Here is a 17175-nt window from a genome sequence, read left to right on the forward strand (position 1 = left end):
GAGGTTGCAGTGGGCCAAGATCGTACCACTGCACTCCAGCCTGGGTGACAGAGCGAGACTCTGTCTCAAAAAACAAAAACAAACAGAAAAAAACTTGGGATTTAAATAAGCAATGTGGAGTATTTTTTAAAGCATTCAAGGGTGTCAGAGTCTCCAAGCTTTGTAAACTAAGAGATAACTTGTACTGTGCTAGGTATAATCCCTGTCATGGTGGGAATTTTATCTGGACATTCCATTATCAAAGATCTCGAAATGGTAATAGTATGGAGATACTAGATAAATGTAATGTGACTTAAAATATCATTGTAATAATACTTTTTAAAATACTCATATTCTTCCATTTGGAGGTAAATGACACCTAGAATAGTACTGTCATTCTTATTCCTCAAGAAGAATTAATATTCTTTTGGGTCCTGTAATCAGTCATACCTAGTTTTGATTTACAATTAGGTAACTTCAATTGATGTGTTTTTATTGTTGCCACTGGAGACATATATCTATAGAAGAGAAAATTATAGGAATTTAAAGCTTAACACATTTTGATAAATGATAAGCATATAACAAGGAGTGTTTGCACTTGATTAGTTTCTTAGGAGTTGGACAGAAACAATCATGAGCTGTCTCTCTTGTTGTTTGAGAATATAAAAAAACAGTAGCTCAAATGTAGTATCATTATTAATGGAATCTTATTTAAAGAATGATATGTCATTACTATCTCTATTTGAAAATGGCTTGGCCTGAAAGCAAAAGCCATTATAATTACATTAATGTTTTAAAAAAGCAATAATTGCTATTAATAGGTACGAATTATTTCTATATTGCAAAGATAGATTAATACTAGACATATCAAAATATGTTAATTACACTGAGAGGTCAAGATGAAATATGGACATTCCAATGAATGAATTGTCATAAAGGCAAGGTTCAGCATCCATTCTTGATTGAAAAAAATATTCTTAGTAAAAAGACAAGAAGTTTTAAAAGTTTAACATAACATATCTATCTGAACTCAACTACCATTAATATTCTTAATGGTAAAATATTTCAGGCATCCCTAGTAAAATAATTGTTTTTAAACTATTAACCTATACAGTAAGAAAAAACACATCGGTTGCAAACAATGCAGTTGTCAACTTGGAAAATCCAAGAGATTAAACTGAAAAAATATGAAGGTAGCAAGAATTCAGAATGGTGGTCCATTAATATATAAAACCAATATCTTTTCTATATTAAAAATGAATCTATCAGTTAACAGTATTGGAAAGAGTCCATTAATAATAGGAACTAAAAAGTTAACTAGAAATATACTTTGGGGTAAGAAAGGCCATTTTACCCATGACACTGAATTAGAAACCATAAAGAAAAAGATCAAGTCAGATTTCTGAACTTAAAAAAAAAATCTTAACCCAATAAATGAAATTGTCAGGCAAAAAACAAACTGGAAAAATACTAAGTATATATGAGTTAAAATTAACATGTAAAGAGTTATTGTAGATCAATAAGAAAGTAGGTAAAGGTCATGAACAGGTATTTTGTTTAAAAAAATTTAAATAGCCAACAAACACCAAATGTCACATTTTACTGGTTATGAAAAATCTGATTAAGATGCTAATCCCATTTTACCTGTAAAATCAGAATATATTGAAAACAACCTCTGTGATGGTGGAAGTGATGTGACCTGGTGCTCATATGAGATGCAGGTGGAAGTGGAAATCAGTGTTATTTTCCGTAAAGCATTGTGTACCTATATTAGAAAAACCTTAAAAACATGCATGTTGGGCTATGTGAGGTGGCTCAGGCCTGTAATCCCAGCACTTTGGGAGGCCGAGGCGGGTGGATCACCTGAGGTCAGGAGTTTGAGACCAGCATGGGCAACATGGTGAAATCCCGTCTCTACTAAAAATACAAAAATTAGCCGGGCAGAGTGGCACGTGCCTGTAATCCCAGCTACTTGGGAGGCTGAGGCAGGAGAATTGCTTGAACCCAGGAGGCAAAGGTTGCAGTGAGCAGAGATCTCACCGTTGCACTCCAGCCCTGGGGACAAGAGTGAGACTCTGTCTCAAAACAAACAAACAAACAATGCATCTTGTTTTGCCTAGCAGTTCCACAATTGGGAATTTAGCCAAAGTAAATAAATCATATATTAAAAGAGATGTGAATTAGGATGTTCATTGTGGTGTTATATGTATAAAGGAAATTTGGAAACAATCTGTATTTCCAAATAAAGGTAGGTAAATAAGTTGTGATACCGCTATATGTATATATATTGTGAAAGGGCATTTACTGTCATCAGAATACACTTGAACAAGAAAAAATAACAAAAGGCGTATTCTTTTTGTTGTGCTTTGTTGTAGTCTGAATTTTTCACTATTAAAACTCTTTGTTTTTGTAAGCAGAACAAGGTATTTTTAAAGTGGAAAGAAAGTGATGTGAAGCCTGATCTTGTAGAAACGTTTTCCTAAGATGCTTCTACCATGTCTGATGGTGTCTATGTGGTTAAAATCCTGGCTCCTGAACTCACTAGCTTTGTGACTTGGGCAACTTCTCTGTGTGTTATTGTCCATCTGTAACTATGTATTAGAAGTGTACGTATTTCAAAGAGCTGCTGTGAGGATTAAAGGAATTTATATGTGTACTTGGAGTAGTCTTTACATACTTCAAGGGCTCAATACATTTTATGGTGAATAAAGTAAGATGACTTTTTGGTGTGAACCATGGGAAAAATTCTGCTCAGCTTTCGGTATCAGAAAAAGCTATGCATCTCCTGAAAAAATATGTTTTAGTTAATCTAAAAATATAGTAAGTTTTAAAGCTTATTATGCTTCCCTCTTGCTTAGCTGCTAATTCATAAATTTTTAAGCCAAATTCATGGTTACCTTTACCAACTATACAGGACCAGATACATTTTCTCTGTGCTCATTTAACTCATTACTTTATTGTTTTATCACCAGAATTTCACCTTATACTAGGATTGCTGGACCAAATATATGACACTCAGTTAAATTTTAATTCCAGATAAACAATGAGTTTTTTAAAAAAGTGTTTTTCAACTATTGCATAGAACATACTAACATTAAAAAATTATTTGCTGTTTATCTCAAATTAAAATTTAACTATAGTCCTGTATTTTACATGTGAAATTTGGCACCGTTATCTGATCCATTATTTTTGTTTATTATTTAGTTGCTTCAGATCCTTTGTGGGATAATACTGGGAAATGAATGAACGAATATATAAATGAAAAAATGAATTAAAAAATATGCCCTGGGTAGAAGAAAACTTTGGAGATATTTTCTTAATCTTTGAGGGAAGGATTTCAGAATTTCTCCTCTGTAATGACCTAGTGATAGAATTGTAATCTACAATTTGTAGAATGGTCTTTTAAATTAATACAGAACATTCATTGATTTTTCCCCTCCATTTCTGCCTTTCTCCCTTTCTCCTTCCTTTCCCTTCCTTTCCCTTCTTTTTCTGAAAGTTTTATAATGTTAAAATTTTTATTATTAATTATTATGGATACATAATAATTATACCCTTTCTTCTTTTCTTCTTCGTTTTCTTGTCTTCCATTTATCTTCCTTTCTCTCTTTTGCTTGTAGCTCTTCTTTCATTGATATCCCAATGAAAATGAACAATTTGGAAGAGTTTTAGATTCACTTATGTTAGGAAAAAAGAAGAACTATGAGAAAAGGTGAAAGGATTAGGGGTTATTCAACCCAATGAGGGGAAGTCTGAGTACAAAGTGGTTTTTCAAATTCTCTTGGATCACCAGTAGAAAGATCCTATATATTTGTTCTTTGTAGGCAATATAAGGCAACAGGAGTTTATGTGAACTTTATGTGACAAATATAGGAGGAATACATTACTGGCAAGGACATTGGGATTGATGATAATGCTAATTTCAGGTAAAATTATGAAATTTATCCACTTGGGAAATTCACTATGCAATTTATGTCTGTAGGGAAGAGTCACAAAGTATATTCTGAAGTTCTCTCCCAAATATTTCAAATCATTCTCTCCATTTACAGCATCTTCTAAAAAGTCTTTTCCTCATCAGTTTGTATTTTAGAGTGAAATGCACGATGCTCTAGGGAATTAATTACTTCCTGACAATACTAATCCACGTTGGCTTATTTGCCTGTCCTAAATGATTACATATATTTTATTTTCAGCCTTTTCAAAAATATCCCTGTTCTCTCTGTTTCTAGGTGGCTGCTACACCCCATGTAAAAAGCAGAAAATAAAATGAAGATTTTCCAGCGCAAGATGCGGTACTGGTTGCTTCCACCTTTTTTGGCAATTGTTTATTTCTGCACCATCGTCCAAGGTCAAGGTAATTGAAGACTTTGAGAATCAGTAGGGTCTGGGACTCTAGCCTTCTTGTTTCTGATTATCATTTTTATTTTATTTATCCTAACAATATGTTGGCTTTTACTGAGTTTTACCAACTGTTTGCAGTGTAGAAATATACACATCTTTGATGAGGATTACAACCTCACCAGTGACGGAGCATAGTGATTTTGTGGCAATTGATTAAATAGGTCATTCTTTTTTTTTTTTTTTGAGACAGAGTCTTGCTCTGTAGCCCAGGTATGGTCTTGGCTCACTGCAACCTCTGCCTCTAAGGTTCAAGCAATTTTCCTGCCTCAGCCTCCCAAGTAGCTGGGACTACAGGTGTGAGCCACCATGCCCAGATAATTTTTGTATTTTTAGTAGAAACAGGGTTTCACCATATTGGCCAGGTTGCTCTCGAACTCCTGATCTCGTGATCTGCCCGCCCCGGCCTCCCGAAGTGCTGGGATTACAGGTGCCAGCCACCACACCTGGCCTATTCTTAAAGTGCTTCTGAAAAGCCTGTGCAAGTTTAATCAGTGAAAGTCAAATTTTTATGTTACAATATCAGTTATATTAATAATGCTCTATTAATTAAATTGCTTTATGAATACAGCCCTATTTTTACAGCTCTGTTAATAAATAACTGTAATGTGAGTGTGTATGTATCCTAATCATGTTTCGTCTCTTACATGATGTACAGGATATTTCTATCATTTCATACCTGGCCCTTGATTTTGCTCCTTTTCTTAAAAACTGAGCACATAGTCTGAACGTTATAAGGGCCTGACAGAGCCTGCCAATATGCCATTTCAAGCATTCCTAATGATTTCTAGCTTTGTTTTAATTAAACTTAATTTGTGAAATCTACTCTTTGCATTCCTGGGATGGGAACTTTTATTTTTGATTTCCATTCATTTTTATAAAGTAAGTCTGGGGCTGAAAAACTACTACCTGTGGGCCAAATCTGGCCCACTGCCTATTTTTATAAATAAAGTTTTAGTGAAGCATGTCATGCACATTTGTTTGCATATTGTCTGTGGCTACTTTCATGCTACAGTGATATAATTAAATAGTCATGACAGAGACTATGTGTCCCACAAAGCCAAAAACATTTGTCTGAAAAAAATGCGCTAACTTCTGAAGTAAATATGCACAACTGTGCAAAGTGATATTATTAGACAAACACGGGAATCTACAGAGACTGAAGTGTTGGTGATGAAATGTTATTTATCAGCTGAGCAAGGAATTGTAAGTGTGATAAAGTGATTTTAGGAATGCTAATGTCTAATGTTTGGCATTGAGGTTGTAGAAAAGATCAATGCATGAACCACCACACACTGTTTCCTTTAAGGGAGGCACACATGTTTGGAAAGGAATGGAACTTGTCTTTTTGCATCCACAAATTGCTATTATACACCTGGGGTTAAGGAACTGTATTTCCAACTACTTCACTGAACATACAGCAGGCAGTTTGGTAGATACATTCTACTTATGTTATTTATGTTGATGAAAGAATGCTTTCAGCTGTGCCAATTAGGAAATTCTAGACCACTTATCTTCTAAACTCCAGGATACAAGACACAGATCCTTAGAAACAAAAGGCGGGCAAGTTGCTAAGCCCTCCAGAGTTGTTATCTCAGTCTAGCATAATTCAGAAGTGGTCATTTGTGGAATAACTGATCATATATAGCTCTTTTGGGATACTTTCAAGGATGCTGTCTATCGGATATACATTGTTAGCCAAATGCTGTTTTGTTTGTTTGTTTGTTTGTTTTTTTGTTTTTTTTTTTTTTTGACAGAGTTTTGCTCTTGTTTCCCAGGCTGGAGTGCAATGGCAAATGGCGTAGTCTCGGCTCCCTGCAACCTCTGCCTCCAGCATTCAAGCAATTCTCCTGCCCCAGCCTGCCAAATAGCTGGGATTACAGGCATGTGCCACCAAGCCCAGCTAATTTTGTATTTTTAGTAGAGAGGGGGTTTCACCATGTTGGCCAGGCTGGTCTCGAACTCCTGACCTCAAGTGATCCACCTTCCTTGGCCTCCCAAAGGGCTGGGATTACAAGGCATGAACCACCGTGCCCAGCCACCAAATTCTGTTTTAAGTGAACACTTATGGGGCATATTCTATGTGTTAAGTTCAAGATAGAAAGCTAAATAAGACCTATTTATTTATTAATTTTTTGCCTTCAACCAGGTTACTGTCTACTAGGGAGACAGGGCTGTAAGCAAATAAATTGCAATATAAGTTATGTTGGGGGTGAAGTGTGGCAAAGACAAAGATGGAAAGATAGATTGAAGCCAGATTATGGAAGATTTTAAACAACTCTGTTTTTGAGAAAGACACTCTAATAGCAATATCAATGATTCTCCTATTTGCGACTCATGGGGGTTTGAGGGATAGGATCAAACAAGGTATGAAAGATCATTAAAATATACTAAATTGTCCATGAAATAGGTGTTGAAGGCTGGAAGTAGGCAACGTGATTAGAGAGAATGCATCTAAGAATCATTTAAGGGGTATAGGAGATAAAAGTTGTCTGCTGATTATAAGTGGAGACAGACAAAAACAGCGAAATATTGAAGATAAATCAAGTTTCTTGATGGAGACCTGAGCAGATGGGGTCTTTCATCTTGACCCCTGTGTCATTACTGCTTCTATATCTTTGCATTGTAATTGTTTATTTACCTCAGCTCATAAAAGCCAATAGTTCTCTCTTTAGTGTCTGTATCTCTAGTACAGAGCAATGTTTCAGTCATAGTAGACATTTGTTCAAGAGTTTAAACAAGTAGAAGACAATGAGTTCAGTTTTAGACAAATATATGGAGCTTAAGGTGTCTGTGGGACATTCAGGTGGAGATGGCTGGTAGGCAGTTGGTGGTCTGGAGTTTAGGGAAAAAAAGATCAGCGCAGGAGATTATATTCGAATTGTATTTTATTTGGGAATTCACTTATAGGGATTTTTGAAGCCTTAGAACTAGAATTAGGAAGGGATATCAAAGTGGAAAGAGGTGAGGATGAAGTCTGCCAAACATCAATAGAGTTCAATAAGAGTTTAATAGAAGAAAAATGACTGATTGAAAGAGTCAAAAAAAAATCCAACATCAATTATAAGGAGAGTCAGGGGAATGTAGTGGATGATAAGTGAAGGCTGGAGAAATTTTCAAGAAGGAAGATGGTGGCTGCACGCTGGGGGAAACCTCAATAAGAAAAGCTTTAGAGGTCTTTGGTTTTGCTGATTAGGATAATATGTGAGACCTTTGAGAAACCTCATCTTATTTCTACCATTACGCCTCTTATTTACGTGACTGATTTTGAGCAAGGAATAAAAAATATGAATTGCTTTATTGGAGTGATTTTCTGCTTTTAAAGCAAATTTAGTAGTGAGTTCCTGTGGGCTGGCCAAATTTGACATTAATTTGCAAAGCCAAATAGACATTTTCAGAGAAAAAAAAATAGTACGGTGGCTCACGTCTATAATCCCAGCACTTTGGGAGGCTAAGGCAGGCGGATCACGAGGTCAGGAGTTTGAGACCAGTCTGGCCAATATGGTGAAACCCCGTCTCTACTAAAAATACAAAAAATTAGCTGGGCATGATGGTGCGTGCCTGTAGTCCCAGCTGCTCAGGAGGCTGAGGTTGCAGTGAGCTGAGATGGTGCCGCTGCACTCCAGCCTGGGCAACAGAGCAAGACTCCGTCTCAAAAAAAAAAAAAAAAAAAAGCAAAGTCAGTGTGGTAGGCAGAATAATGTACCTGCAAAGATGTTCACATATGAATCTTCAGAACTTGTGAATATGTTATATGGCAAGGGGGAATTAAGATGTCAGATTGAATTGTTTGTTAATCAGTTGACCTTAAAATAGGGAGGTTGGCCTGGATTATCTGGGTGGGCCCAATGTAACTGCAAAAAGTTTTAAATATGGAAGAGGGAGATAGGGCAGCCAGTGTCAGCGGCCAGGTGAGAAAAACTTGGCTGGCTGGGTACTGCTGGCTTTGAAGATGGAAAGAGACCACAAGTCAAGCAACGTGGGAATCCTCTAGAAGTTAGAAAAGGCAAGACAATGATTGAGTGATTCTCCCCTACAGAAAGAAATTCAGCCCTTCCAACACCATCCTTTTAGCCCGGTGAGATTGATTTCAAACTTCTGACCCCTAGAACTGTAAGATAGTACATGTCTATTGTTTTAAGCCACTAAGATTTTGAAATTTATTACAGTAACAATAATCAACGAATATAGCTAGTATTAAAAGACATACAGGATGGCTCACGTCTGTAATCCCAGCACTTTGGGAGGCTGAGGCGGGCAGATCATGAGGTCAGGAGATCGAGACCATCCTGGCTAACATGGTGAAACCGCGTCTCTACTAAAAATACAAAAAAAAAAAAATTAGCCGGGCGCGGTGGCGGGCACCTGTAGTCTGTAGTCCTAGATACTCGGGAGGCTGAGGCAGGAGAATGGCGTGAACCCGGGAGGCGGAGCTTGCAGTGAGCCGAGATCACACCACTGCACTCCAGCCTGGGCGACACAGCGAGATTCTGTCTCAAAAAAAAAAAAAAAAAAAAGAAAAGAAGACATACAGGAAATTAATTCTTGCTCCTTAATTGCTAATCCACAGAATGTGCTTTACCATTTAGTCTCTCCATGGAATATTTTATGAAAAATGTTCCCTCTCCAGGACCTGTGAACTTACATTGGCTCAAATAACTGTTTAAACCTGGATTATTCCAGCATCTTCTTTTCAAGACAAGTTGTTAAATGAACTAGAATACGGAAAAAGTAATGTGATGGCTGTAGGAGAAAAATGCGTACAGCAATAACAAAGTGATGGGATCCACACTTTCTTAGAAATTTCACAGTAAATATGTACCTGGTTCTAGCGATGTTTGTTTTGGACGGTTACAGGAAGGAGCCACTGAAGGTAAAATAACTGTCATTTAAAAACCTCAACGCATAGAAAATTGGAGACTTCGCATAGGGGCTAGCTTTAACTTTATAAAGACCTCTGTGTTCACACGTTGACACATATTTCTTGCTGTTAGTAGCCAAACACATTTGAAAAGTTGAGAATATTTTCCTTACAGCTGTTTTCAGCATCTTTATAATGGATCATGAAATTACAACATATGAGGTTCTAAACCACATTAAAAAAAAAATCCCTGTAGCAAATCCTACAGTAAAAGTCTGTCAAAATTTAATTGCTCCAATTTATAAAACATTTAGGCAGTACATTTAACTGGAAAAAAATGACTAACATAAAAAGCTAAAGTTTTTGTATTTTATTGTATTTGTTGAGCCAGAGTCTTGCTATGTCGCCCAGGCTGGAGTGCAGTGGTGCGATCATGGCCTCCACGTCCTGGGCTCAAGAGATCTTCCTACCTCAGCCTCCTGAGTAGCTGGGACCACAGGCCCATGCAACCACGCTCAACTGATTTTTGTATATACTTTTTAGAGATGGAGTTTTGCCATGTTGCCCAGGCTGGTCTCAAACTCCTGGGCTCAACGAATCTGCCTGCCTTGGCCTCCCAAAGTGCTGGGAGATTACAGACATGAGCCACTGCACCCCGCCAATAATAAAAAAAGAATTTTTTTGGTTTTAGATTACTTGGAAAAATAGCCAAATACTTCTCTGCTGTTTAAAAGTCTTTTAAAAATAAATATAATTGGTTGTCCTATCAACTTAGCATCCTAAAATATGTTTTAAAGAGGTAAAAACTCTCAGTGTGATTCATGCTGCATTATCTTTATCAGCCAGAAATTTTTGGTTGCAAATAAAATAAATTTTCTCTGGTCAACTAAGCAAAAATGTATTCACCAGTAGGTAATGCAGTAGCTCATATAATCAAAGTAAAAGTGAATAATCAAGCTTTGAAAAGGATAGGAATCTGGGAAACCCTCTGGGATACAGTCTGTACAAACTAGTGACCATTTTCCTTAGGGCATGTCATTGGAACGACTGGAGCTATTTTCCATCCTTGCATCACTGGAGTCAAGTTTCAGATTCTTGGGAGAGTCTGCTTGACCTGGTTTGAGTGATTTTCCCAGCCTTTAGCCAGGGAAGGATGGCTGGCCCTATGCAGTGGGGGAGGTGGTGTTGTTCCTTGGAAGAAAACCAGGATGCTGTCATATAAGGAAGAGGAGATGCGATTATGGGTAGGGAAGAATACAAGATGTCCATTTCAGTGTCCCTGTGTAAAAACTAGCGTTTTAATAAACAAATGTGAATATTTTATTAAAATAAGTATCTTTACGTAGATGGTCACTTGACAAAACCGTAAGCATTCAAATTCAGATGAGAAGAAAGGAAGGAAAGAAGGAAGGAAGAAAGGGACAGCCAAAAGTCAACTCTTTAATGAATAGATTATGAAACAGAATTTCATAAATGCTTGATAATAGTGAGGCTTCAATGACATGACATAAACATTTCTCTCCTGCCTATGAGCCTCTATGGGAATGATTGCAGTTGTATTCTTTGAGCTTAAAGAAAATCTTCCTTCACAAACAAAGCACAGCACAGCACAGCAGAAGAAAAATGCCCCTACACTTTCAGTAATGAGCCTAACTCTGCAGTGGAGTGGAAGATAATGGGTAGCCGCTCCTCAGTCTTCCCCCTCAGTCTCACTTTGGGATGATGTTTATATATTCACAGATCTTATATCAAGCCTAATCTCATGTGCAATCTCATCTTTTACACTTCACCATGCAAAGGATGGGTCTGTTGGTTTCCTCTGGGCTCTTGGTGTGTGCTGAAAATCAAACATTACACTTGATGTTCGTCTTTTTTAAAAGACTAGGATTTGAACTGACATAAATTAATTTTTCTGTCAAGTTCATGTAAGCATTTATAATTATTAATGAAAGTTAAGTATATGTTTAAAAAAAGTACTTCCTTTGTGCTTGCAAACAGAAAAATCGTGGGTCTGGTATAAAATGTACACAAAGTTTTGTTCCATGAGATAAGAGCAATTATTTCTCCATGGCACTTAAAGCGTTTCTGTCAATCCTGCTGCCCTTGCTTTGGCTCCAGTCCCAGTGCCTTCTAAAAGGGGGAAAAAGCTAACTTTGAAATCCACAGCTGTGACCTCAGGCCTCTTTCTTTTTTAACTAGCATTTCTTCTTTTCAATATTTTTTACCCTAAAGGCGAAAACCTAAGGAAAATGTGAATGTTATGTTTAACCAAGATCTCCTTTTAATGACTGTGAGGGTATTTATGCTTCTATAGGCAATAGATGTGGTCTGTTGATAAAAGGTAATAATGATATTGCTTTTGGCTAGCAGTTGTAATGGGACTGTAGACAGTTGAATCATTTATAAATTAATAAAAGAGTTGAGTATTGATGGATTTGGTTGTTGCATTTGCTTCAACAGTTCTACACTTTGTTTTCTTGAGCAATCGAATGGAAGCCGATGCCACTCTTGGTTCTAGAACACCATCCAGATTACCTGAACATGGTCCACGTTGCCCTCATTTTCTACTGGAGATTTGGAAGCCTATCTATTGACTAAGAGATGTTGAGGGCTATAAACTCAGATGACATTTAAAGAATAGTAGCATGGATAGAAAATTTAATAATTTTTAACCTAGGAATCCTGAATGTTGTTTGCTGTTTTGAGATGTCAACACACCTGGAGTGCTAATGGAATCATTGACTTTCTTGGAATTTCCTAGATTGAAGCCTCCATCCTATTTGTACTTTTCCACTTGATGGTTCCCCAGACAGCTTTCTTTCAGCAGCTCATTCATGCAAAAACTTGGGCAATGACATTTACTAGTCCACTGACTTGATTTTACTCAGAAACTTGCATATATTTTTAATATTTTAAATTCTTACTTTTAATTTTCTTCCATAAGTAATAAGAACCTATCTATTAATAAATTTTCTTCTCAAGTTGATGACTAAGCAAAATAGTAAGTTTTCTGTTCATCCAAATGTTAGGTTCAGGCACCTTCCTCTTCCATTTGAAAAAAGTTATTCGTATGATAAATTTATGCTTTCTCATTAGCCAGAGAAATGTAAATTCTTTCTTCCATTCATGTCACATTGAGAACAGGAAGGTAATGTTTTTATTCTGCATGACTAGCATTCTCTACTTCGAGATAGTAAAGGACAAATAGAAAGAAAATCTATTCTTAAGATTGTGTCTTTCAGTGCTTACTGACTTCAGATGCTTTCATCTGATTTCAAACTGATTTCAGTTTGTGGAGTAGTAAATTCTTCATTCATCTAGCTCAATGAAGGGTGACTTCTTTTTTTTTTTTTTTTTTTTTTTTGAGATGGAGTCTCGCTCTGTCTCGTCTAGGCTGGAGTGCAGTAGCCTGATCTCGGCTACCTGCAGTCTCTGCCTCCTGGATTCAATTAATTCTCCTGTCTCAGCCTCCCGAGTAGCTGGGACTACAGGTGTGTGCCACCACACCTGGCTAATTTTGTATTTTTAGTAGAGATGGGGTTTCACCATGTTGGTCAGGCTGGTCTCAAACTCCTGACCTCAGGTGATCCACCCGTCTTGGCCTCCCAAAGTGCTGGGATTACAGGCATGAGCCACCCTGCCTGGCCGAGGGTGACTTCTTAATATGAATCATCTTTCAAAGAAACAGTGCATTTCATCTGGGGTCAGAGATTGTCCTTCACCAGTATGTGAACTTGGGCAAGTGCCTTAGTTGCACCTTGGTTCCTTTATCTATAAAATTGGAATAGCAATGTATGTTTTGAAGATTAAGTGAGCTTTTAAGCTGAATCATTACATGAAGTAGGGGAAAGGGAACAAATATTTATTGACCCCTTATTATAATGCATTATATTCATGATATCCATTATCCTATTAAAAGTTGTCATCTCTCCTTTGCAAAAAGTATTGCCATCACCTTTTCTAAAAATAAAGAAACTAAGGTTTTGGAAGAAACAATAACCTGCTCAAGGTTATTAGCTAAGTGGTAGAACCAGGAATGAAACTAACATCCAACCCCATGTTGTACCCCATGCCTATGTAGGAGAATGTTTGTTTCTTTTCTCTACACTCTGTTTTTTAAAATGAGAAAGAGAGGCTGGGCTTAAAAGTGGATAAAAAAGGCTAACTTTTCCATGAAATATTAACTTTTCTTTTCTAACAAAGTAATTTAGAGAGTATGTAATAAAAACGTTCTTAGCTTTTTTGAAATACTGGAACATTTGTGTAGTGTTCCAGAAATGTGTTTTGAAGTTTGAATGACCTACACAAAAAGTAATACAGATCTACTCATTTTTGTAAACTGTCAGAAAAGATAAAACATTCTGGGCTGATTCATGACCATGTGTTTGTATCTTTCTGACAGGTATAAATCAGCTATCCTTGAAAACTGGATCCAAGTTTATAAAACGTGATTATCTTTTACTTGGTCCTGAATGCCTTTACAATCATTTTCTCAAATGTTTTTAAATGAATATCTTATTACCATAATATATCCGTAGTAGCCCTCTCAAATTATCATATAATCAAAAATATTGAATTACCAAAGTGAAAACCCTAAGGACAAACAACAGGTCTCAGTAGAGTAGATTATAGAAGCTCATATGTTTCAAGGAGAAAAATTTATCCTTGTAACATAATGAAAGCATTTTACAAAATTGGCTTCAATTATTAAACTAGGCTAGAGTATTACATTCTAACACTTGGTCTTAGTTCTTTGTCATAAGGTCACTACTGTTTGACAAATGGATATGCCTTGGGTAAGAAACAAATGCCCTTAGGTTTGTGTTGTCTTGCAAACTGATCAATTCATTAGTGGGGTTGTAAAAAATAATACATATAATGGCCAGGCGCGGTGGCTTATGCCTGTAATCCCAGCACTTTGGGAGGCTGAGGTGGGTGGATCATGAGGTCAGGAGTTCAAGACCAGCCTGGCCAAGATGGTGAAACCCCGTCTCTACTAAAAATACAAGAAAATTAGCCCGGCATGGTGGCACGTGCCTGTAATCCCAGCTACTCGGGAGGCTGAGACAGAGAATTGCTTGAACCCAAGAGGCAGAGGTTGTAGTGAGCTGAGATCGTGCCACTGCACTCCAGCCTGGGCAACAGATGGAGACTCCATCTCAAAAAACATATGTATATATATTATATATTTTGAGGCTGATGAAGTCTTTTGTGTGTATTTTTATTATACTACTTTGACTTTCTAATTTAACAAATAGAAACTTAAATGTTACAATGTTAACATCATTTTTGTTTTTCCTTTTCAGTGGCTCCACCCACAAGGTTAAGATATAATGTAATATCTCATGACAGTATACAGATTTCATGGAAGGCTCCAAGAGGGAAATTTGGTGGTTACAAACTTCTTGTGACTCCAGCTTCAGGTAAAAACAATTGACTTTGTTTTGCAGAGCATTAGCAACTTTTCATGCATAGGCAACTAAAAACATGTAGTGCCAAGCATTGTGTTGGATTTTTTGAAAGCTTTTGGTTTGTTTAATCTTTAGTGTTTAAAATCTTACCCTCTAATCAAGGTAATAATGTTCCCCAAAGAGTGAAGAATGACTCTTGGCTCTAGTTCTTTTTAGACCAAATTATCAGACAATCAACAAGTTTTATTTCCTCTGTTTAGACATAAAATGAATACTTTGAATTCACTGGAACTTAAATATACAATGCACCTGAGTGTCCAATAGTTTTGACTGGTTGAATAAACTATTATTAATTAACTCAATAGAATAATATTCAGCATTATACATTAAAATTAGGCTAAGTAGACATTGTGAAAATAAGTGATAAGGCAGGAAAAACATAAGTTGAACACGTTTTTTGATCATGAATAGTTATTTAAGGATGCTTTAAATTAAACATCTTTATTTTAAAGATGATGCTTAAATGATGCTTAAAGGTACTTTATTATTTAAAGAAGCTTTAAATTAAGTGTATTTAAATAATGAAGTATCTTTCAACATCATTTGGTTGAGTTTTTCTTTCTCATATTTTATGTTTTTATTATACGAATATAATAAGCTAAAATAATACAGACCATGTAGGGAAATTGCCTCTGTGACATGGTTGTTATGAAGATGAAGATGGGATCAACAACTGGATTGCTTGAATTCAAAACTCGATTCTGTCACTTATAAGTAGTGTGATTCAGGCAAGTTAATGACTCAGTGCCTCAAGTTTCTTCTATACAATAAGCAAACAATATTTGTACCCACCCCATGGAGTTTTCTATGAATTTGCAACTCAAGGTTGATCTGGAATCAGCAGCATTGGCACTACCTGAGAGCTTGTTAGAAATGCAGAATACTGGGCTCTACCCTCGACCTCTTCAACCAGCGTCTGAATTTTAAAAAGATCCCCAGGTGATTCCTATGCACATTAAATTTGGGAAGTACTGGTTGTGAAGACTAAAATAAATATAAAGCCCTTAGAACCGTGGTGCCATATAGTAAGTGCTCAGTAAATGTTACCTATGATTGTCATAAAGATGCTCTCAGGTCCCATTACTTCTCCAAGGATCCATTTTCACACAGTACCTAATAAGTACTTAATAATACATGTTTGTATAATATATATTTATGTAAACATAATAATTATTTTTTCTTTTTATTGGTGATAAAGAGGATTATATGGAGCTACATGCCTTTCAGTGGTAGACCTTTTCCCAAATGATACGGTGAAGGAGACAGATGCTGTATTGTTCAATAATGTGGACGTCTTACTCAACAGTTGACGTAAACATTCAAACAAGACAAACAGATGAAACACCTGGTTTCTTGCTTGGTCACCAAAAGGCCATATCTTTTATTTATTTTTTAATTTTTTAAATTTTTTGAGACTGAGTTTCGCTCTTTGTTGCCCAGGCTGGTGTGCAGAGGTGCGATCTCGGCTCACTGCAACCTCTGCCTTCTAGATTCAAGTGGTTCTCCGGTCTCAGCCCCCCGAGTAGCTGGGATTACAGGCGCCCGCCACCACGCCTGGCTAATTTTTATATGTTTAATAGAGATGGGATTTCACCATGTTGGCCAGACTGGTCTTGAACTCCTGACCTCAGCTGATGTACCTGCCTCAGCCTCCCAAAGTGCTGGTATTACAGGTGTGAGCCATCACACCCGGCCTGACATATCTTTCATTAAGAAATATTATCCATAGACTCATTAGAATGACTTCTTGTTGAGCAATACCAGATGTCCACTTTTCCCATGGTGGCATACAGAAGTGACTTTCTTATGGAAAACAATATTCTCAAACCTGGTTCAGAGTTTTCATTTCGGAGTATGACTCAATTTTGAAATTTCTTTGATTTTTAAAATATAGCTTATTTTTTTAAAAATAAGCTATCATGGGAAATTTAAATTTAAAAGATTCTTGAACATTTATGATTCTAAAGGTCAAAATACAAGTTACTATTTTTTGGTACCTGTGAGAATCCCTCGTGTCTGATCTTGAAAGGTAATTTTTTTTCCTTCAAGTGATTGGTAGCTTAACTTTTTCTGATTAATTGCTGATAATACCAAACTATTAAGTACCCCCAAGCAAGTGTTACTGAGGAATCACAGAATTGCAGAAGTGGCTTGGGTAGCCTCTGAAACAAACCTTCATCTGAATCCTTCAGTCCTCTCTTGAAGAGTGCACCCAAGAAGTAGATGTCTAGTTCTTGCTTAGACATCTCCCATGGCAAAATAAAAATTAGGAGTGAAAGCAAATTATTTCTTCGAAAATGCTAGGTTTATTTTCCACAGTGTGCTTACTGCAGCAACCCAAGACAATCAGTCTTGACAATCTGGTATCTATTTGATTAAACATAGTAAATAAAGAGTAATACATACATTTAGCCGCAAAGTGTTTATAGCTGTTTCAACACTATGAGATATGGTCCAACTACTCTT

At 36.6% G+C, this 17175-nt stretch overlaps 1 protein-coding gene across 2 annotated transcripts in view; it reads left to right on the top strand.

Annotated features, from left to right (window-relative positions):
* COL14A1 (collagen type XIV alpha 1 chain) overlaps positions 1–17175 on the top strand; it is a 240948-nt gene that overhangs the window by 18084 nt on the left and 205689 nt on the right. For both annotated transcript variants that reach the window (XM_024251441.3, XM_024251440.3), the window contains exons 2-3: positions 4209–4333; positions 14545–14661. In XM_024251441.3, coding sequence (XP_024107209.3) covers positions 4246–4333; positions 14545–14661 — 205 coding nt within the window. In that variant the 5' untranslated portion in view covers positions 4209–4245. The remainder of the gene's footprint in view (positions 1–4208; positions 4334–14544; positions 14662–17175) is intronic.

Source organism: Pongo abelii, chromosome 7 (genome assembly GCF_028885655.2).
Source record: "Pongo abelii isolate AG06213 chromosome 7, NHGRI_mPonAbe1-v2.0_pri, whole genome shotgun sequence".
Lineage (NCBI taxonomy): Eukaryota > Metazoa > Chordata > Mammalia > Primates > Hominidae > Pongo > Pongo abelii.